Raw genomic sequence first — 22098 nt, forward strand, 5'->3', positions numbered from 1 at the left:
ACTAAAAGATAGACGTAATTCTTGCTGCAGTCTGTGCACCATTAGTGTAGAGACTCTAGCCTAAGTGTCATGAATAAGTGTCCACAGACAAGCTGTAGTAGAAGTTAAGAGAAATAACTTACGGAGCCTTGAGGAAATCTGCAAGAAGTTAAACAGGGCCTGTACCTGAAATACATGCAGATGGTGTGACGAAGAAAGAGAACTGAGTCACAGAATGCCAGAGGAGAAAACATATATCTATTAAACTGTGAACCATCAAGTTACTATGTCTTAAAAAGCCACTGCTGCTTAGCTGGGTGTTTCTGCTCCTGGAGTCCTGTTAATATGCAGCGTATGAATTGAAACTGAAATGATGAGGAAAGAGCAACCCATGAGTTACTGTCAGAAAGAAAGTGGTAGCACATGGCAGGAGAGCAGGATTGAACGCAATGCTGTTCCAGAGAATGGCAAAGGAAAGGAGAAAAAAAGCTGATAGCAGCCAAAATAGGAGAGGAAAAGATTAATGAGAACTGTCAGGAGGGAGCAGACAGGAATGGGAAGGCAGCAGCCAGTGACATAAATGTTGTAGCTGGGAGAGCTGATGATGGCACGTCTTTCTGATCTAATTTGACAGGCAATGGGTGTTTTAAAGCATCATTATTTCTTTCTGGCATGCCTCTCTTGAATCACAGAATCACAGAATGGCTGGGGTTGGAAGGGACCTGTGGAGATCATCTAGTCCAACCCACCCACTAAAGCAGGTTCACCAGAGCAGATCACATAGGAATGTGTTCAGGTGGGTCTTGAATGTCTCCAGAGGAGACTCCACAACCTCTCTGGGCAGCCTGTTCCAGGGCTCTGGCACCTCAAAGTAAAGAAGTTTCTCCTCATATTCAGATGGAACCTCCTGTGCTTCAGTCTGTGCCTGCTGCACCACTGAAAGGAGTCTGGTCCCACCCTCCTGACATCCACCCTTGAGATATTTATAAACATTGATAAGATCCACTCTCAGCCTTCTCTTCTCCAGGCTGAACAGACCCAGCTCTGTGTCTCTCCTCATAAGAAAAGTGCTCCAGAAGTATGTATATACACAATTCCAAAATATAAATAATCTATATTTAAATGTGTAAACTACCTCTGCTTAGGCTTTTCAAATTTATTGCAACTGGGAAAATAGAAACCTGTTTTGTTGAATCGATCGTTAGGCTAAACTGTCACTGACTTTAAAGAGAAGCAGGATTTGCTGTGATGCATTATGTTTAGAACTTCCCCGTCAATAGGCGTGTTACGGATACTTTAAGGCAAGCAATCAATCTTGAGTCAAAACATACGAAAGAGGGAACTGAGAGTGTTCCTGCTTAGTCTAAATAGGTACATTTTCAGTCACTTTGAACAATGACAAAAACTAAGGTATCATGCAAGAAAATAAATCAATTTATTCTCTTTGGAAATTACAATTTTATGCCCACTCTAGAGCTAGGTATTTCTCACATATCCTTCTTTCATACTTAGGATGAAGTGTTCATTCACAAAAGACAATACTCTCTCATCACTGCTGGAACAACTAAAATATTTTTTGTAAGGCAGTGCTCATAAAAAAGAGGTTTATAAAGCAAATTGTGAAGTATATTTCCACACCAGGTTTGGATTTTGTGTTGCTCGTGAGCCAGGAAATATGCATTTATTCTAAAACTCCTGGTTTTTATTGTATTTTGGAAAAAAAAGAACAGTATACGAAGTAAGCTTAATCATCTATTTTTTAAGAGGGAATGCTCTGTCAGTGCTTTGATTATTTTTTTTCTTCTGAAGACAGCACAGCAAGTGATGTAAACAATTTTTGTGCTTCTTGCTAGTACAATTGTGAAATATGGAAATGAAAATCTTATTTGCTGACTTTACATTTTAAAAAAACAGTTAACAGTGAAAACGTTGGCAGGTTGAAAAAAGTATTGTTACTGAGTGTTACAAATTAACAAACTTTTGCAGTCTAATGTAAATTGATATTCCTGTGCAAAAGTACCTGTCAGCACGTTTCGAAAAGCAAAGAAATGCACATGAAGGAACCTTGAGGATATGTACTTATGAAAGCGCTGACGTTTTGAAATAAGTCAAATGCTGTGTATGTTTCAAAAACGTGGCAATAGGTTTTGTGTTCAAACAAACTCAGAGCAGTAAGTATACTTTTCCATTCTCAAAACCATAAGAATTAAGTATGAAAACATACCAAACCACATGCTTACTCACACGGTTCATAGAGCATGTAATAGCTGGCTTTGTCCTTAATAATAGATGGTTATGCAATGCTGAATATATAACTGGTTTTCTTGAAAGAGCAGAAATTTTTGAATGCTTACATCTTTGTCAGTAAAGCTGAAAGAATTTTCTCTCTTAAAGGGCTCAAACTGCATCTGTTTCATCTGATATTAGAACATAGTTGTAAATACAGCCTCATTGTCACAATAATTAATTATCTTAATAGGTTAAACTTACATTTGAGACATCAATGTTTGAGCCTGAAGGAACTTCTCAGCAAAGGTATAAACAGACACAGTCGAGTATGAACAATCTGGTTCGGCTCCTGTGGGGAGAAGACAGTACGGACTTTCAACAGGCTATACAAGACGTGCCTCATATTGTCATGTTCCTCACACTGAAACTGGACTCTGAAACATCGAAGGATGAGGTATGTGGCTAACTAAAACTGAAGATGAAAGGTACTGACTTAAAACAGCAACTGCTATGCCTTTTGATGTTTAAAAAAAAAAAAATCTTGCTAGTCATTGAGTAGTGAATAGTCTGTAAAATGTCCATTTTGGCAGAAATAAGATCTGCAATTCCAGGAAAAAAAAAGTTAGCATCACTGCCGACAAACTAACTGGACTTGAAATCACTTCAGTGCTGCTGAAAGTCTTTACATGAAAAGAGCAGGTTAGAGGTGTTAACAGACAAAGCAGAGAAAAATTCAGAAGTTGTTATTGTCTTTCGGATGCTCACAGTGATGTTTTCAATATGCCTCTCAAACTCGAACTACGAAATCAGCCTAGTCAAAAAAGTTTTTCCCCAGCAGGAGCCGTGTGCAGTCAGTCCATGCACATGATCCGTCTGGCCCCTCCTGTTTTGAAATGCTAATGTGCCTTTTCTTAGAGGACTCTTCACATCTGCTCTTGATTCTTGCTTGGGCAACATTTTTGAGCTACCGAAGAACTTTTCCTTTGTCCAGTAAAGTTTCCTTTCACATCTCTTTGCTTTTTGTGTTCTTCAGAAGAATTTTGCCAGAGTACATATAACCCATAGTAAGTTTGTGTAGAATGTTGTTCATGATGTAGCCATAGCTACAAATGCTCCACTCAGGCTGCTGGGAAGATACAGAACAGTGTGGAGGGATCAGTTCGGCCTCTTCCCTGATCTGAAAATGACAATTGGCCACAGTGGACTTGTTAGGAACAGATATTTGGAAAAAATCACCCTTTTCCCCTTCTGTAAATTCTCCTTGGATTTAGCATAGTGCCCCAGTGATCTATATTATCTGTGATGTGGAGACATCAAATGAAGCACAAGTTTTGACAGTCCCCAGAGAGCGGGATTGTGAGACAATGAGGGAGTGGGGAACAGAAGAAAGACAGTTTGCTTTCTTTCCCCTGGAATTAATCCTTAGGTCCAGTCAGTGCTCCATCCTTTCTCTGAGATGTCTCTATTTTTGGATACTGTTTTTCAAGTGATAGAAGTCTCTATTGCTCTGTTGGTGATGTGTAATAGGGAAAAACTGTTACAGCTACGCATAATGGAGTTCTAGACACAGGGCTGGGGAGGAGAACCCTAGAAAATTACATGGTGTCATAATATCACTAAAAATGTTGTGAAGTTTGAAGAGTCAAGTGCTTGAGAGCTAGGAAATTACACTTATGGCTACTTGCGCAGCTTTAATTCGGTCCTTTTGTAAATACACAGCATGACATTGTCTTGAAGTAATACATTTTTTCTGAAAGATGCCTGTCTGCAGAGGACAAGACGGACAGATAATATAATTAAGGCTTACTAGGCAGCCATAAATCTAGTACTTCATAACTCTGGAGTATGTGACTTTGCAATATAAATCATGCTCTTTTAACACAATATTTTTAAGGCAATGGATGCTTCATTGTGTATTTCAGCAAGATACTAACACTGTAAGCTTTGGTTTGCAGTTCCTAACAGTCCTGTTTAAGGTACTAAAATTTTTAATGGGAGGTACCTTCAGCAGAAATTAGTTTATACAAGTGTCTCTTATAATTATTTTTATAGTGTTGCAACTTGGCAAAGTCATTCTATGCTTTTTCCCACCCTGAAGCTGCTTCTATTAAAACATAAAATATTGCAGTATTTTTCTGCTTTATTTCTCTATAACAAAAAGGAAAAGAGCTAATTTAACTGTGAATTAAATAAACTTAAGATGCTTTTTCAGAGTTCACTTACATACTGCAAATGGTTCTTTTTTTCTTCACTTCTAAGTTTATAGTCCAAGACTACTATGTTATATGCATCGAACAGCTGTGGGCAATTGCTGTAGACTTAAAGACTGGTGTTTTCTTGGTCACGTAAATAAGCTTTTTGAATATTAAAAAAAAATATATATATATATATATTGCAGGGCCTCCGGCTCCTCTGTTAGTAGATGAATAGATATGCAAATACCTAATTGCAATTCCTGCACTTCAGAGTAAATGGAATACTGCTTTCTTGCCCCACGATTTCTTTACACTCTCCCAAGAAACAGGATTAACCCTGAATGTTGGGCAGAGGTAAAAGAGGAATTGTAATGCACTTGTTCTCCCTTCATACCATGGAAGAATTGTTTCCTGAGAAGTCTTGGCAGTTATGCAGCCCGAAATAGTCTCTAATGTTGAGAGATGCTTTGCTGGTGTAATCTAGCTCTTTATAATGTTTCCTAACAAAAGAATGCTGCCTTCTTCAAGGTGTTTGTCTTTAACTTGGTGAACAGTAAGCAACAATTATCCTGTAGATACACTGTTCCAGATTTAGTTTACGGTAGTACTTCAAATCAGTGCTGAAGTTACTACATACCAATGCCATATTGCACAATAAAAATATAATGATCCTTTATGAAGCTTCTTTACCCATATCCAGAGGAGGCATGGTATGCAGATCACACCCATGACAACAATGGCAACTAGAACTAGTAACTAATTCTTCCACTTGGGAGCTTTTGGCACACAAAAATAGAATTAATGAGCTCTAAGACTTGTATGCTGTATCTACTCAATGATAAAGTAGTACTAGAAAGAATGTAGGATGTGTGGGTGCATGTGGGGAATAATGATACGGTAATGGTTTCAGTGAGTAAGGTTGGGCTTGTCTCTTATATTTTTGCTCAAGGTAGGTATACCATTATAACGTATGTTATTTGTACCAGTGTAATGCTGTAACTTTTCTCTCTGTTTGAAATTATTTTGGCCATACCATGTTTTAAAAAGAATAATGTTAATATTCTTTGTTCATGGTAGCGTTACTGGAGGCATGTGTTTTGCAGATATTACTGAGCAGCTGCTGTGATAGCCTGGCGCAAACAGACACTGACTTGGACTTCTGTGGCACTTCTCCCTGTTTTTGTAATTTCTGAGCTAATCTTTAACAATTCATAGTTGTCTTTCCACCTACTGTTTGTTTTTTAATTTTATGTAAGATGCAACTTAAAGCATCAGTGTTTGAAGATTATAGGTGTTTAGCGGGTTGGCACCATTTGGACACAATTTCTTTTAACCATTTCCTATGTTGTCCTGACTGTACTGTCTCTTTTTTTTTGTTTTTGTGTTTTGCTGTTGTTGTTTTATTTAGGCTCAGAAATAAGTCAAAAATCAGAAGCTGATTGATAATCCATTAGTTTAGATACTTTGTCCAGGTTTGGGTTTTTTGGGTCGAGAAAGGGTTTATACTTCTTAAGAAATGAGCTACTTCTCAATTATTAATTCCATTGTCATTGGTCTATGAACTTTTTGCCCTGCTTTGAAGACAGTTGATCTTGTACGGTGTTATGCGCTGAACCTTGCTAACTCATTAATATATATATGATGCAGCGATGACCTTTTTTTACAGTTGTCTTTTCTTTCCCTGGGAAAGTGTACAGCTAATTCTCAAATGAATTTTGTGTAAAGGCCCCAGTTCATAGTGAGGAGAAAAAAAGACTCTTTCTCACTCTTTGTAGTGTTGTAATTAGAAAATGGCAGGGTTTTTTCCAGCTGAGAGATTGATTCAAGAAAAAAAAAATCCTTGTCAGTAATGAGTATTTGAAAATACAGCTAATTAAATTGGACAAGAATTAAGAGTTTGCCACGTCCTTTTGTAATCAAACTTTGCATTCTTTCAGTAGTGATGAAGGAAAATTTTCTAATGGGTATTGGCACTGGCTGGATGTGTTTAGTGACATAAATAGGAAAAGTTAATCACATCTGTGTTTCTTTTGTTTGTGTAGAAAGATAATTTAGTATGCTCTTTGCACTGGATGTGCCTAATATGACATGGATTATTTCTGGCCCATCACGATTTGGCAGAAAGCAATAAATGCAGGGAATCATATGTTTGCTTATTACTATATTGTTAGGCTGGTGAAGTAATTAATATATCATTTTTGAAAATGCTTACAGAAAAGATTATTTTAAAGAACTGCTTAGAAAAATAATTGTCACAAATATTTGTCACCAAGCTTCTGACCATATGTGTCAGCATACTCTTAAAGAAGTCATCTTGAAACTCAAGATCAGTAGTGATAAAGTTGTTAAATGGTGTATATGTTATTTCAGTATATACCTCAGTTATATTTTGTGCTATACATGTAAAGCAGTTAGGTGGGACTATACAGAGATGTGGGAGTTTTCATATTCTTATTGTTGCTTTTCAAGAGCTGTATGTTTGATGGACAACATGGCTCCTAAATCACAATGAAAATAACGAAAGAAACATACAAATATTAGCTATCTCTTGGAATCAGATTTGTTAAGTGCACTTTAAGCTGTAAAATGCAGTGGCCATGATGTTTGTAATTTTATGTTTCTCTATATAATAATGTTTCCAAAGAAGTCCTACTTTTCTATAAAACAGCCAAGTTAAAATTGTCGTAACCATTCATGTGTGTTTTAGAACTTTCCAGCATGCCCGTGCAGACCACTGCTTGCTTTGATGCCATGCAAAAGTATATAATAAAAGCTCTCATGTTTAAAAAAAAAAAAAAAAAAAAAAAAAAAAAAGAAAAAATTATCTTGTTTTCTGTGGGTTTGTGATTTTTGGGTTTGGTTTTCCTTTGCTTAACTAACAGCTAACTTTCTTCACAGCAAGAAATTCTTTATCAGTACCCCAAATCTGAAGCATCCCAAAAACTGAAAAGTGTGAGAGGAATATTTCTCACGCTGTCTGACATACTGGAAAGTGTTACTGGTACCCAGATTATCAGGTAAATGTATTTGAAATGTAATGTATTATTACTTTATTATTTTATACATACGTGTACAGAAAAACACACATGGGTCATGCATCAAGTTCTAGACAAAACAAGAGCAACTCTTCCTCTTAGGCGGTAATATTTTAACTAGGACAGCATGCCAGAGTTGGACTGCTCAGCCTGCATGTACATTGATTTAGGGGAACTACTGTGTCATGGCTGGCAATGACTAGGATTTTTAGTTCTGTGAAAATGTTTTTAGATCCCTTCTTAGATCTCTTAAGACATCCTTATCTAAACTGGGATGGCAGATTTGAAATTCTACAACAGCTTCAATCAAATTTTTTAAAATTTTAAAAAAGATTAAATGTAATTTACTTGAATTCATGAGTGCCTCCTACTTTAAAATTAACATTTAATATGCAACCCCAAAAGATTGTTGTACCCACAGACCAGGACTCTAGTAAAAAGTCTCATAAAAATGACTCCTCAGGTTTTGGAGCAGTGTAGAGATAGTGGAGATATGTCAGGATATTATTGAATATTTAAAGTAGATTATTAGAATAATTAGAAGTGAGAGAGCAAGTATCATTTCTCAGTTTCACACTACTTCTTTCCATTGAGAATTAGTATATCAGTTTACGCCTTTTGGTGGTCTCAGGCAAGATTCTCTTCTGCACACCAGTGCCTTGTGTGTCAGACACAAGACCTGGATTTGGTATAAAAAAAAGCCAAATATAAGTAGGATTGCAGGCCCAAGAATAGAGAGTGCGAACGGTACTGCAGTAGTGAACAGCATCGGTGATAATAAGGCATTCCTCAAAAAGCCTGTTTAATAGATTTAGTTTGGGTTTTCCACTGATACATTTTTCCTTAAAGCAGTTCTTGAAGTGCTTTTGAATATTTTTGCTTACCAGAAAATTAGTACTGGTGAATTCACTTTTGTTTACATTTGTTTCTTTTATTTTATTTTTTGTCTCAGACTTGTTGGTATCCTGTTATTTTGACTGCAACACTGTGCTTTAACCATGTTTATAACTTTCTAGTTAGTAAGTTACTAGAAGTCATGCTACTGCTTTATTGATCAATAGGAATGCAGATTAACTTTTAGCAACAGGTAGCAAACACGATATACCAATATTTTAATGCAGTGCCACATTCATTACCACTGAGATGTGTTAATCCCTCTTAAATGCTTATGCATCAGAAAAACTATACAGAAATCCATGATAACATAGACCTTTCCTGTTAGCTTCTCAATTTTCACATTTTTTTGAGTTCTAAAAATATAAAAGCACTTCTGCTGATCTCTGTGGACTGTCTCAGCTCTCCAGAAAACAGGATAGTCCCTAGCTCTGCTGTGTAGCTTTTTCTGTCAGCAGAGTAAATTATGATTACTGTGTCCGTACAAGTACTGTTTATCTTTTGGGATAGGGATGTTTATTTCCTTGTAGTTAACTGCATTATAAATATATAACTTGGTTTGTTTGGAGAGCACTTTTGGTTACTCAAAGGATAAAGCTTTTCTGGTGACCTGTGGAAATACTAAGGTATTTCATAACTAATGAAATGACACTATTGTTTTATTCAGTACCATCGATTTTATAGTATGAGTGAATCAGTGATGGAGTTATATCCTAAAAAGTAAATTCTTGAATCTTTCAAGCTTAAACTGAAGTTATTCTTCTTTCACTTTGCAGCAGTGTCATCTTGTTATTTAAAATTTCTAACATGATAATAAGAAAGGTGGGGTCTTGTTATGAATTTAGTATTGGAGATCTTTACAGGCCTTTGTTTTAGCAGCAACCAGTACATTTAATCTGATAATCTGGTGCATAATGTATGGTTTATTGCTAATTAGAACATTGGTTCTAATCCTGTTTCATGTTCTAATCCACCCTGTGGTTCAGATGAAAGTTCTCCGTGTCTTTCTGGGATTGCTGAACTTCATGGAGCAGTTTTTTATACAGGGTGATAACGTCAGAGTTCAAGCTTACGTTGGTCACTCAGGCAGAATGTTCAGATACCTCTTGGGCTTGTTTCCAAAGCATATGTGTGGGGTCTTTTAAAAGGATTTTGTGAGTGACTACTACATTCACAATCTTCATTAGTACCTCCAATTGCCTCCCTGTGATCTCAAATGGCATTCATTTTTGGAGTTGCTTGTGTTAAAAGCTCCACAGGTATAATGCCGAGAAGACCTTTAAAGAGCATCTGACTCATTCAGAGGAAGAGTGTGGTGCTTCAGTAGCAGTTGTTCTTCCTGTGTATTTGTGTACTTGAAGATATTGTTGCTAATGGTGCGATCTGATCTTTTGTTTGGAATAGAAATCAGGCAGTCTCTGAGTTCTGTAATATATATAATTACCTAGCCCAGTTGCATGCAATGTTATTTTACATGAGCATACGACTTTGCATGTAAAACACATATAAATTATTCTTTTGGTGGTGGTCTTTTATAACTTCATAGTGTTAACAGAAGTACTTCTGGTTCAATTTTTCTAGTTCCTCCCTTTTCTTATGCGAAAAACTGGTTCAAGTTGTTTACTGGAAGGAATCTGACAAGTTGCTTGTAATCGGTCTTCCCGAGGAAAAGTGAGTTTCAAATATAATGAATTATTTTCCTTTAAAATTTATTTTGTTTCCTATTATGTGTCCTCAAATCGTACTCTTCCTCTATCAAAAAAGCAAGAAAGGGAGGGCTTACAAAGTACTCTTTTTACTGTAACTACTTTCTATACCTGTAATCCCACTTTTTGATGGACTTTGTTCACATCTTCTATATATCCATTGTTACAATTTCTTTTTTATTTCCCCTGAGATCTAATGACACCATATTCCCTTTAGAAATACATGTATGCTAGAAAACAGTAATTTTAAGGGTATGGTAAAGTCAAGTCCTGATTAGAGACTACTGAACAACAGCAGTAGTATTACATATTTATGTGTTCTAGGAGGAGGGGGGTTTTTTTGTCCTCAGCTTTACTACTGTCTGTGTCATCATGGGCAAGTCACTCAAAGGAAATATCTCATGCAGTCCAATGAAGAATTTTTTATTTGTAATATATCATTGTATAAGAATACAGCTCTTCAGAAGATGCGTATTCTTATTCATAGTAAAGATGCTATAAGCAGAGGTGTACGTTTGAATTTTATTTTTCAGTGTGCCACTTGCTCAGCTGAAGAATATGATTGAAGACGTTGTCAGGACCTTGAAATTTATGTATAGTTCTTTAGACAGGTGAGTTCTTTCAAAACTATTTTCAGTTGCTAATTTTTCATTCCTCACTGCAAAAGACAGCTGGTAGCGTTCATTTTTAATGTTTAGGTGGAATTTCTTTGCATGGTCTTGTACAAAAAAAAACCCAGAATTCTGTTCTTGCCACTAGTAAGACTCTTTTTAAACAGTCTGTTACTTCAGAAAGTGTTGTCCTTGATTAGGTTAAATCATTAACATAATGTAAGTCACTCTAGATGCAAACAGGACTCTGCAATTGTTATCCTTTGTGTTAAAGCACTGTCTGTAAGACATACATATGAATCAGTGTTATATTTTTAATAAACAATCCCGACTTCTCAACTTTGTTTGGCAGAGTGACTGTCAGTCTCTGCATTTGGAAATCACCCAGAAAATTTTCAGTCTGACTGTAACCTAAATAAAATTGCCAAGGTAGGCTTATCCATATGCTTGCATTCAATTCAGGGTTAAAGTGTGTATGCCATAGAGAAAAGCCGAATATTTTTATGCATTTTTCTGTGCTGAACAGCATAAAAGTTTCCAGAAAGAACAAGCTCACTTAATGTCAGACCTTATCTTTTTCTTACAAGTTTTTTATGGCAATTCATGGCAAAGAGTAACTTTACTTCTAATATCTGCAGCTGTTTCAATGCATCTCAGAAAAAGCTTAGCTTTGAATGTGAGGGATAAACTACTTGATTTTAATAGAAGTATAGGAGACCATTTGGAATAGTAGAATGCTTTCTTATATCTTCTGAAGAAAATAAGATGATCTATAACACACACAAAATAGCTAAATAAATTACTAAAGCAAAGTGTAACCTTAATTTCCAAAAGGATGAAGCTGATGATTGTCTCATCTTAAGTTGCTCTGAGACATCTACTATTATACTAAACTGCTGGCAGCAAGGCAGCTTTTTCTTTGTAGGTACTGCCTGGATATTAGCCCACTGGGTTTTTTTCATGTTTAAAATGAATGTTAGAAAAAAATCCAAATGTAGCCTCATGCTGTAAAGAGACTTGTATAGCACAGAGGGTTATATAAACAAGCTGCAAGTTTCTCGATGTTATTCTAACTTGGAGTTCATGTTTGTTCAGTGCTTTTTGCCAGGTGGAAAATGTTTCTCGCCTGGATCATTTTTTCAACCTGTTCTTCCAGCGTGCGCTTCAGCCTGCAAGACTCAACCCCAGTGCCAGCCCCAGCGTGCAGCACTATGAAACCTGCAGCGCCTTATTCTTAGACAACCTCCCGGGCCTGCGCTGGCTGACGCTGCCTCAGGAGATCAAGGTAGTGTCACCTTCATATCCCTCGGGAACAACTTGTATATGAGAGACCGGAAAACTGATGCAGGGATCTTCTGTTGTTGTTGTGTAATTTATGTATCCCAAACCACCCATTTTTCTACAGGATCCTTTATTTAAGTTTGGAACTACACAATCATTCCCACGAGGAACAGATTGCTATTATGAGTGTAGTTTGTGACTTTAGGGATATCTGGGAAGAACACATGACGACAAAGAAATTAAACATTATTTTTAAAATATATATATATACACACACACATCTATAACAACTAGCATATGCAGTAGGGAAGACAGCCCCAGGTATGTTGCTTTATCATAGAATCATTTCGGTTGGAAGAGACCCTCAGGATCATCAAGTCCAACCATAACCTAAATCTAGCACTAAACCATGTCCCTCGTCTAAACACCTTTTAAACCCCTCCAGGGATGATGACTCCACCACTTTTGGGCAGCCTGTTCCAATGCCTGACAACCTTTTCCGTGAAGAATTTTTTCCTAATATCCCATCTAAACCTCCCCTGGCGCAACTTGAGGCCATTTGCTCTTGTCCTGTCACTTGTACTTGGGAGAAGAGACCAACCCCCTCCATGCTACAACCTCCTTTCAGGTAGTTGCAGACAGCGATAAGGTCTCCCCTCAGCCTCCTTTTCTCCAGGCTAAACAGCCCCAGTTCCCTCAGCCGCTCCTCATCAGACTTGTGCTCCAGGCCCCTCACCAGCCTCGTCACCTCCTCTGCACTCTCTCTAGTATTTCATTGTCCTTCTTATGATAAGTGGCCCAAAACTGAACACAGGATTCAAGGTGGGGTCTCACCAGTGCTGAGTACAGGGTGACGATCACTGCTCTAGTCCTGCTGGCCACACATTTTCTGATACAAGCCAGGATGCTGTTGGCCTTTATGTTTGATTTGGGCCATTTAACTGTTTTTTTCAAGTATAAAATATTACTCAAGAAGCCCATACATAACTTGTAATTTAGGAGAGTTATAAATGGCTGTTGCAGAATCAAAATAAATACCCATGTATCATTCCTATGACACCATTTCACTGTATCTGGTTAATTTCCAAGGAGAAACTGAGTTCTGCTTTAAGCAGTAGTAAGAGAAAAGCTAGATAACAGTAAATAGAATTACAGCTTTGTGTCTTAAAACCTCGTTTTCATTACTTGAGGAAGTTAAAATAGGAATCATTGGATAATTATTAATAAAAGAATATTTTAAAATAAAAATAATAGATTTTAGATGTGTGATGCATGATCCTTGCCAAGTCTTCTCTGAAGTGGTTTTTCATACACACTGTAGAATTGATGTTATTAGACCAATATACATAAAGGTGGTATTTCTCCAATTTGAAACAATTCTGACAATTTTTGTCCAAGAGAAAACAATCCCAATGAGATCTCAGCAGTGGAGTTGTAAGACTAACACATCTCATTAATTCAGAAAATTATGGTATTATTTGAAATTATATACTCATTTGCATTACACAAAATGAAAATTGAATTGTTTGCATTATGCGAAACACTGTCTGCAAGAGGAGTTCTCTGAGTGGCAGATCCTGTGACACAGTTCCAGCAGAGCTTGGCTCTGCACACTGAGCAAGTCCCAGCTGTGCTGCACCGTAGTGGCAGACAAGCTGATTGTAACAGCTCTTATCAATGGAGTAAGTTCTACGAAATGAACAGGATGCAATCCTCAGAGAATGTAGGGGAAAATTGTTATGAACTTATATTTAAGACATAAACTGATAATTGTGTCTTACGTAAAGAACGATCCGATTCTGAAATGTTTTTTCTTGTATGATTTTTTTGTTGTTGTTGTTTTTGTATCCAGATCATCTTTCACTCAATCTTTTGTTTTTAAACCTCTGTGGGTATTTTTTTGTTAATTATTGTGTCAGAGGTATTCTTTAATAACACAATGGTGTATTCATTTGTTTAGAAACAAATCAGACGGCTTCCCTTTCTCCTTCAAAAAGCTTGTACTTTCTAATTTTTTTCTCTGTTTTCCTGTTACGGTTTGTTACAAAGTGATTTAGCGTCACTGCCTAAGGGTTATGTGTTCCATGTACAGCGTTGCTAGGTCACGTTTCGATCTGACAGGATGATCAGGTGTAGATAACTGGGTCTTGTTAGCTGCAGCTTGCTGCTTTATTTTCAGTTATACTGGAAGTATGGAAGTCAATGTGTTACTTTCAAGGCATGGTGATCATGAAATTATTGCTGTTAATTTTTGATCAGAAAGACTTGGGACTTCAGTGTGGCACAGAGTCGATGGAAGCTCTCCTGTTTTATTTCTTTAAACCTACTCCTATTTTCTCTGTTTTCTTAAATGAAAAGCTATTCTTGGAAGATGGTACAGTCCACATAGATAAAGCACCCACAAGAAATTATTTTGTAGACCACTAAAGCAAAAATTTAAGCAGTACTAAGTACCCTGGCTCTCTCCAGGCTTTTTTTTTCTTCTAAGTTCTGTCATCTCATTGGTATTAGTTGTTATACCCTTCTAGGTTTTATTAATGTTTGTTATTTTAATACTGTAGAGGGTTTTTTTCCTAATTAGGTTTTTAGCCTTCTGGAAAAACAAAGCTAAAAATGAGGCAAAATGAGGCTTCTTCACTTGACTGAATCGGTAGCAGCTTGGTGCAGCATCCATCTTGCCTTCTTTTAGAACTATGCCATAAGTGACTACAGTTGAGGTGCTAATCCTGAACTCTTCCTGTTATTTAATGGAGAAAATCTGGCACTTTAACTGCTCTACTTCAGCTGTTTACTTTAGTATTAGATGAATTACACCTTAGGACTCCAGTGGCTTATCCGCATTAACTATGAAGAGAACCTGAAATGAAAGGACTAGCTCACATAAAGACTATCTACACTGCAGGTATTTAATGAAATGCAGTATCATTCAAGGAACTAAACGCATGAATAAGTAGCTAATTACTATTTAAATCTGCTGGCCTTTAATGAGACATATTTTAAAATTGGACCTCTTTTTCTATTTAGAGCAATCAATTTACACATAACATAAAAACTGCAATATATATGATTCCAGTTAACATGGTAGCTTTCCATCAAGTGCCTATACTTAAATTGTGATTTGGTTTATATATTGTCCTTTATTCACGAAGTGTTAGATATCAGGCATTGCACTAAGGCACAGTTGACCTCTTACATTTTCAGCCATTTCACTTCAGGGCCTGAAGCGGATGAAATAAAGATTCACTACATTTTCATTTTCCATCCTTTTGAACATTAGTGAATCTAGGCTTCATCGGTGCCTTTGTGATTTTTTTAAAATATTTTCAACTCTGCAACTAGGAATTTATTTTCCATATCATAGGAAGAGTTGTTTGCATATAGTACCAAACAGATTTGTCTTTGCTGGTGTGGCCTTCTCTCTCCTTTCTACATTATATGAATTTTGTCTTCCTTATCTTTAGTAGCAGTCTGATAATGATTTAGTTCTTTCCACCTTGCCCCATAGTACGTGTCTAGGTACATTTTTGCTAAATGTGCTTGAGGCCATGTGTTTGCAACGATTTTAATCAGACTTCTGCTTTTATAATCTGTGTGTGTGAACACTCTGTTATATATGTTTTAGCTACACAAGTACATATTTATGGAGTGTCTCAGAAAAGTTTCTTTCATGCCATAACCCCAGAGCTAAATCTGCTATCCAGGTGAAAAATGTCAAGGTGCGCGCATGGTGCTGTAACACACCCGTCTGCTCATTTGCAAAATCCATGCTCCATAAGTGAAGGGAATAAAACATTTGTGCAACACGGCGTTGTAGAATATGATCAGTCAGCAACATAATGTATGTTTGAAATACAGCCTAGTGCACCTCTAACTGTTGTTGGATTTTTTTTTCTTATCCAGGAAATTACACTTTTTTTTTTCTCATAATATTTAATGATCACTTTTTTTCCCCCCTCCATGCTTGCTTCTTTTACTTTCTCTCAAGTTTCTGTAGAGAGACTCTATTATGCTTTGTTCTCTAGTTTAGGTTGCAGTTTGTTTTTTTCTTGTAAAATTGTAGGTTTTAAAGAGATTTAGGTAACAATGCGGTTCTTACTTATGATAAGGATGTTGTTTTCCAAAATCGTCCTAGATCATCTACATTTTACAGAAAAGAAATTTGTCGTTGCAGAAGAAATTTCCAGTTAAGTTTTGGTGAAGATCTTTATATTCTCTAAGGCATATAAAACTAAAAATGTCTGCTCTTTTTGTGCAGAAAGCCATTTAAATTTTAACTAGGGAAAAGCTGAGAGATTGATCCGCGGTTGACTGCCAACAGCCTTGCTGACATTTCCCTGTCTGAAAAACCAGCTGTATTTTAATTAGAGGCAGCCTGTTAATACAGCCCAAGAAGTTTGTATGATGGGATTTAGGTTCTTTTCATTAATTAGCACATTTATGCAGTGAACTTCTGTGGCAAGTACCATGTTCTTTAAAGGAAAGTATTTTAGCAAAACTGACATTAATGAACAGCTCTCGTAGTGAGAGAAATACGCAAGCTTAAAGCAGTTTCAGCAGTACAAAGATAATGTGTGAGAAAGTTTTGGCAATTTCCATAGAAACAAAAACTAAATCCATTGTGAAAAAGATTTTTCTAATAACTCAGTTGGATACAATAGCTTGCCAGATCTCAGAGTTGTCTCCAGCCTGCAAGGGGTAGTCTCAAGACCTCATGTTTCAAAGCAGGCTCAAAGAGCGATATCTCCTTTATACACAACACTGGGTTCAGGACGCACACAAGCACAGAAATTTTACAGTTTCAAAGAAGAGGGAAATACATGGCGATTAAGAAGGATTTTTATTTAATCTGATGAATTGAGGTGTTCTCAATATTTGATATTACTCCTGAAAAGTAGGTGCAAATTTTTATCCAGCCACTTTGTACTCATGAATCCTAATCTTCCAAGACTAGCAAGATAGAGCAAACTATGTGATTATTGTAAGTTAATGTGTTGGAAATGTCTATTAAAATGTATCGTTTAAATATTTCAGATGGAAATTGACACAGTACTGAGTGACCTGGAAGCAGCTGATTTTGCAGAGCTGGTAAACGTTTTTCTTTTACTTTTGCTGTTTGCATTGCACAGTGTGTCTTTGCCTTGGTGAGGTATTCAGTAGTTTAAGAAAGTGCTAATTCCAAACATCTACTTTTTTTTTAATCGAATGAAAGTCTAAGCAAAGGTGTACTGTATTATTCTTGTTTTAAGATAGCTCCATTTTACTCGTTCTGTTTATCCTGAATTTCTCTCCATGGTTAACATTACAACTATATTATGATCTCATAGGATTAGTCACTGAAAACCCATGATTTATGGTAATTTGAATTCATGGGATGTCTACAAGGATACTCTAAATTCAACATAGCTGTTTGTTGGTACATTTCTTCTTTCCATGGAGATAACTGTCTCCTTCCCAAGCAATTGTGAACCTGAAAACTTCTATGGAGCACAGAGAACTTAATTTTCCAGTTTACAGAAAGCAATTACGAGTTATACATATTTTTTCTCCTGCTAAACGAGAAGATAATAATTTACTTAAGTATCACTTGCTGTGCATGCACTTTACTGTGCTGTATAGGATAGTGGGATGTAAACATATTGAAATTTCAGTTTTACTTCTTAATGAAAGGGCTTTCTTAAACTCATGCTCCAGAACAGCTATTTTTAAATTGTATTCTTTATAAGTATATTTATAATTGGGCATGAAGGTAATGCGTTTGACCACATATTTAGCATAACAATTTAGGACATACATATTCTTAATTTAAAAAGATACTTAATGATTCTTAAAACCTTAAATACAAAGCAGGCAGACATATAGTCCATCTTTCAAAAGAATAAAAAAAAAGGAATCACTGTATTATACAAACTGCATAATTATTTACAGAAAGCGATGTTTTAAAGTTGTAGTTTATTGCATGGAAATTGATCACACCCACTTAATTTAAAATACACTATAACCACCTAAAGTTAGTGTTACTAATCTGAGAGCAGCACTGGGCATCTAAATTAAAAGATTAATGAATGGGTATATTTTGGGTAAAATGTCAAATGCTGGGAAAAAAAATGCTTTGACTTGAAAGTTTTACTCTAGGGGGGCCTCTGGTGTCAACAGTCATGCTTCAGCTGCTTTGCTCTTAAGAACTCTGAGAATTAGCATAACCTAACAAAATAGTCTATGGACAGATAACTAAATAGGAAATCTGTTATTTTGAGCTGAAGAAGGTCATTAGAAAAAATTGTAGTGACACTAAAATCAATAATGGAAGCTAAAAACTTGGTATTTCACTTAACTGTTCAGTATTAACTACTGTACTGATAATAAAAAGTGGTCAAAAATTAAAGTATTAAATAAGATACTGATTACAATTGACTGGAATTAGTTTACCTGCATTTGGTCAATAAAATAAAAATTCTGAATTAAAAATTATACAATACTTCTTTTTTTCCACAGTCTGAAGATTATTACAATATGAGAAGATTATATGTGATTATGGGCTCTTGTCTCTTCTACAAGGTAGTATAAGTGATTAAGGCCTAAAGATTAGGAAAATGCTTATGGAAATCTGACTCAGTCATGGAGTAACTCTTTTTCAGAACATCACAAATATGGAAAAATGTATGATTGCTTTAAATGTGTATTTCTAGTAACAGCCGTAAATCTCACACACTCTAACAAAAAATTGATGCCAGGCAGTGATTTGTACTATATGATCAGTAAGGACAAAACACTTGTTTGAAACTGTGGTATGGGAATTTTGTTGCATATGATCCAAGGATTGAAGCAAGACAGGAATAAGAGAGTAATAAGAGTCAGTTCAGGCGAGAGTGTATGATATTCTCATTTTTTGCTCATTGCTGTCTTTAATAAAGATAACAGGCAATCTACCTTTAATCTGTCTTTAAATTGAAGACTTGAGAAATTGGATTGAGAGCTTTTCTCTCTTTGGCCTCATTCTGTGAATTTATTTCTCTTTATTAAATGTAGATAGTATATTCAACACTATAAAGAAAGAGGAAGACAACAGCCTTCACTTGAAGGAAACTTACATTTTAAGGATTTTGTCACGCAGTTGTTCTTTACGCCAGTAGTGTTATGACGCTAAACTGTTAGCACAAATAGAACTGCACAGTATCCACCACAAGAGCACTTTAACTGTAATGCCCTTAGCGTTAAAAACACTGTTGTACTATGTAGCTTCTTTGGAAATTTTATTAATTCCAGTGAAAGCTCAGTATTTTTGGTAGGCAAGAAATGAGAATTAAAGTACTTTAAGTCTGTAGCTGTTTTGCAAGCTGTTAAAGCCCTGTATTTCCCAGCTCGCCTTTGATAACTTGCATATATGCTGATGTTTTACTTATTTATAGTTCAGTATGTTGATTGTTGAGATGTGGTGCAAAAGCTCGGTGTTATCTGTTGTACAACTGTATACCAAAAAGACGGCCTCTGGCCAGAACGCTCAGAGTCTCAATGCATGTGGAGCATGAATATCTCTAGATGAAAAGTACTCTTTAAGTAAGAAGCGATGGTGTTGTATTTCTTACTGAACACACTTCCTTTTCTCTTTTTAATTAAGGGTTACTTGATTGGTAATCATTTGCCCAAGGAAGATCTTCTCGATATAGGTTTCTATTGTCGGCACTATTGTCTGTTACCCTTGGCAGCGGAGCAGAAGGTGGGGCAGTTAGTGATCTGGCGGGAAGTATTTCCACATCATCACATCCAGCCCTCTGAAGCTCCGAGTTTCACAGGATACAGGGAACCTGAAGCAAGATACTTCTTACTGATAGTTGGCTTGGTAAGTTAACATTGCTGGTGGGCCCTTTCTCTCATGCTCTATTTTGGGAGTTTGTGTTGTCTGTCATTCAGTAAGATCAAGACTTTCCCTTCACTTTATTTGGCAATTTTACAAAATATTTGTATTATAGGTGTTTTGTGGGATAGAATTTCTCAAAGAATAGCATTATTTATACATCTGTAAAGCTAGCAAGTTTAAGTCTAAATTCTCATTAATTTTATACTTTTTCATATAGATATATAGATACAGATATAGATATAAGTGGATGTAACTGTTTGAGCCTCTTTAAAAAATGCTACATTATTTTCTTTTAACTAGATGATCTGTTGGTTTGATTCTGTTCTCTCATTAGCTGTAGAAGATATTTTTTCCTTTTGTGATTTTTCAGGCAACTCATTTCAGAATTGCGTTTGATTTTTTTTAAATGTGGACTTTTTTAAAGCAAACAACTGAGTATGTAAATGATATCATGTTTGCATGTTTAACTTAAATAACATGATAAGAGAAAGATGTCCTTGGACATGATTTGATTAGAGAAAAAATAAATAACTCCTGTGGAGGTGAGGAAGGAGTGTTGAATATAGTTCTGTATTTAGCCCAAGTATCAGATAAGATATAAATGTAATACAGCACATACTGTATTTTAAACCCCAGGCTCATGTTGCTACCTCCATGTTTACAGAGACACTTTATGTTGTGTGTGCTGCTGGAGGCCGGAGGCTGCGCATCCAAAGCTATCGGGAATCCAGGACCAGACTGTATCTATGTAGATCAGGTCAAAGCCACTATCCTTCAGCTGGAAGGAATAGAGGCCGGCATCGAGGAAAGGCTCGATTCTCCTTCCATCCCACCTCTATCTTGTGCTGACTGGTTCCTTCCTGCAACATGTGACAAACTGGAGAGCTCGACCACCTCACCCATCCTCAGTAAGCTACAAAATACTTCCAAATCGGTAACCACTCCAGCGAGCAAAAGGACCCTGTTTGGTGACTCTTCCTTGATGATGCGTAAGCCAAGTCCTACAAGGAACAGTGGAGGACCCGACCATGGTAGCGAAGGTCCTGCGGAAGATGAAAGCAGTAATCCACAGTCTGTAGTGGATCAGGTCTGAGAACAAAGGCAAAGAGAACCGATAAAGTTCTGGAGGGCTCGGGGGAGGTTGGCAATTCTTTTAAAAACCTCACTAAAGTAACCTTTTAATTTTAAAAAGCATACTATAAAAATGTAAATCTAAGAGGCCCTGAATTCAGTAAAAAATAATTCTGTTGCCTTGGAAATCTTCAGGTCAGCCCCACAGCCATCACATTTTTAAATTTTATCATTGCTTGTAAATATCTGGGTTTTTTCCCATGACTAAAGCAGGCACAGCTGTGTTGGAATCATCAGAAATAATTGGAGAATATCCCTAAAATAATAATGGTGTAAACATAAGTTAATCAGAACAAACTGCTGTACAGTTGAACAACTGCTTCTCATCCATCTTAGTCTAAAGTAGGCTATGTAATACGTCTATATCAAATGATGCAACTGTTTGAGCCTTTTTAAAAAATGCTACATTATTTTCTTTAAAGTAGGTGATCTCTTGGTTTGATTCTGTTCTCTCATTAGCTGTGTTTTCTCTGTTAGTTCATCTATCTGTTTGTTTTTTAGGTCACTAGAAAGAAACATACCCTACCAAATCCATTTAATTTAGGAAACCTCAGAAAGAACCTTTCCGAGAAAGATACAGAACTTCTTAACACTATCAAGTAAGAAATTATTTTTTATTAAGCATTTAATTTTTAAGGCCATACTTGGATCGTTTTTTGAAGACTCACAGATCACTGGTTTTGCATCACTTTAATCCAAACAAAACTTTGCTGTGCAGGGATTCTCAAAAGTGACGCTCTTAAACAGAAAGCTTAATAAGAAAACTGTTTCTCAAGAATGTGTCAGTAGAATGTATGACTTCGGGAGTTCAAATAAAAGTGGTTTTGGAGCACGCGTATACCTTGTGCCTCCCTGGTATATCTTCGTAGGTGTACAAAGGACAAAGCAGCCGTGATCTTCCCAGTTCCCACTTGTTGCCTGTGACAGCACAGTCTGCTCTGATGTTTTGTTTGAGCTCTAAAGAAAGCTTTTTTTTTTTTTTTTAATTTTTTCCCTAAGCTTTTATTTCTCTTTTCCTTTTTCTTTTTTTTGGCGTGAGAACTTTGGAGAACACAAGTGCAGTATCTAACTAGTACCATTAGGGGTTTTGTGGTGGTTTTTGTTTTGTTATAGTTGAGGATTAACAGTTCAAATTTGAAGTATTTCCTTGATTTAGAAACAGGTACCTTTTGAATGTCTGTA

General features: G+C 36.3%; 1 protein-coding gene across 2 annotated transcripts in view; it reads left to right on the forward strand.

Annotated features, from left to right (window-relative positions):
• INTU (inturned planar cell polarity protein) overlaps window positions 1–22098 on the forward strand; it is a 48821-nt gene that overhangs the window by 21818 nt on the left and 4905 nt on the right. For both annotated transcript variants that reach the window (XM_065634823.1, XM_065634822.1), the window contains exons 4-13: window positions 2459–2662; window positions 7302–7420; window positions 9914–10003; window positions 10572–10649; window positions 11745–11934; window positions 16962–17015; window positions 18423–18485; window positions 19546–19767; window positions 20450–20872; window positions 21418–21515. In XM_065634823.1, coding sequence (XP_065490895.1) covers window positions 2459–2662; window positions 7302–7420; window positions 9914–10003; window positions 10572–10649; window positions 11745–11934; window positions 16962–17015; window positions 18423–18485; window positions 19546–19767; window positions 20450–20872; window positions 21418–21515 — 1541 coding nt within the window. The remainder of the gene's footprint in view (window positions 1–2458; window positions 2663–7301; window positions 7421–9913; window positions 10004–10571; window positions 10650–11744; window positions 11935–16961; window positions 17016–18422; window positions 18486–19545; window positions 19768–20449; window positions 20873–21417; window positions 21516–22098) is intronic.

Source organism: Caloenas nicobarica, chromosome 4 (assembly GCF_036013445.1).
Source record: "Caloenas nicobarica isolate bCalNic1 chromosome 4, bCalNic1.hap1, whole genome shotgun sequence".
NCBI classification, from domain to species: Eukaryota; Metazoa; Chordata; class Aves; order Columbiformes; family Columbidae; genus Caloenas; species Caloenas nicobarica.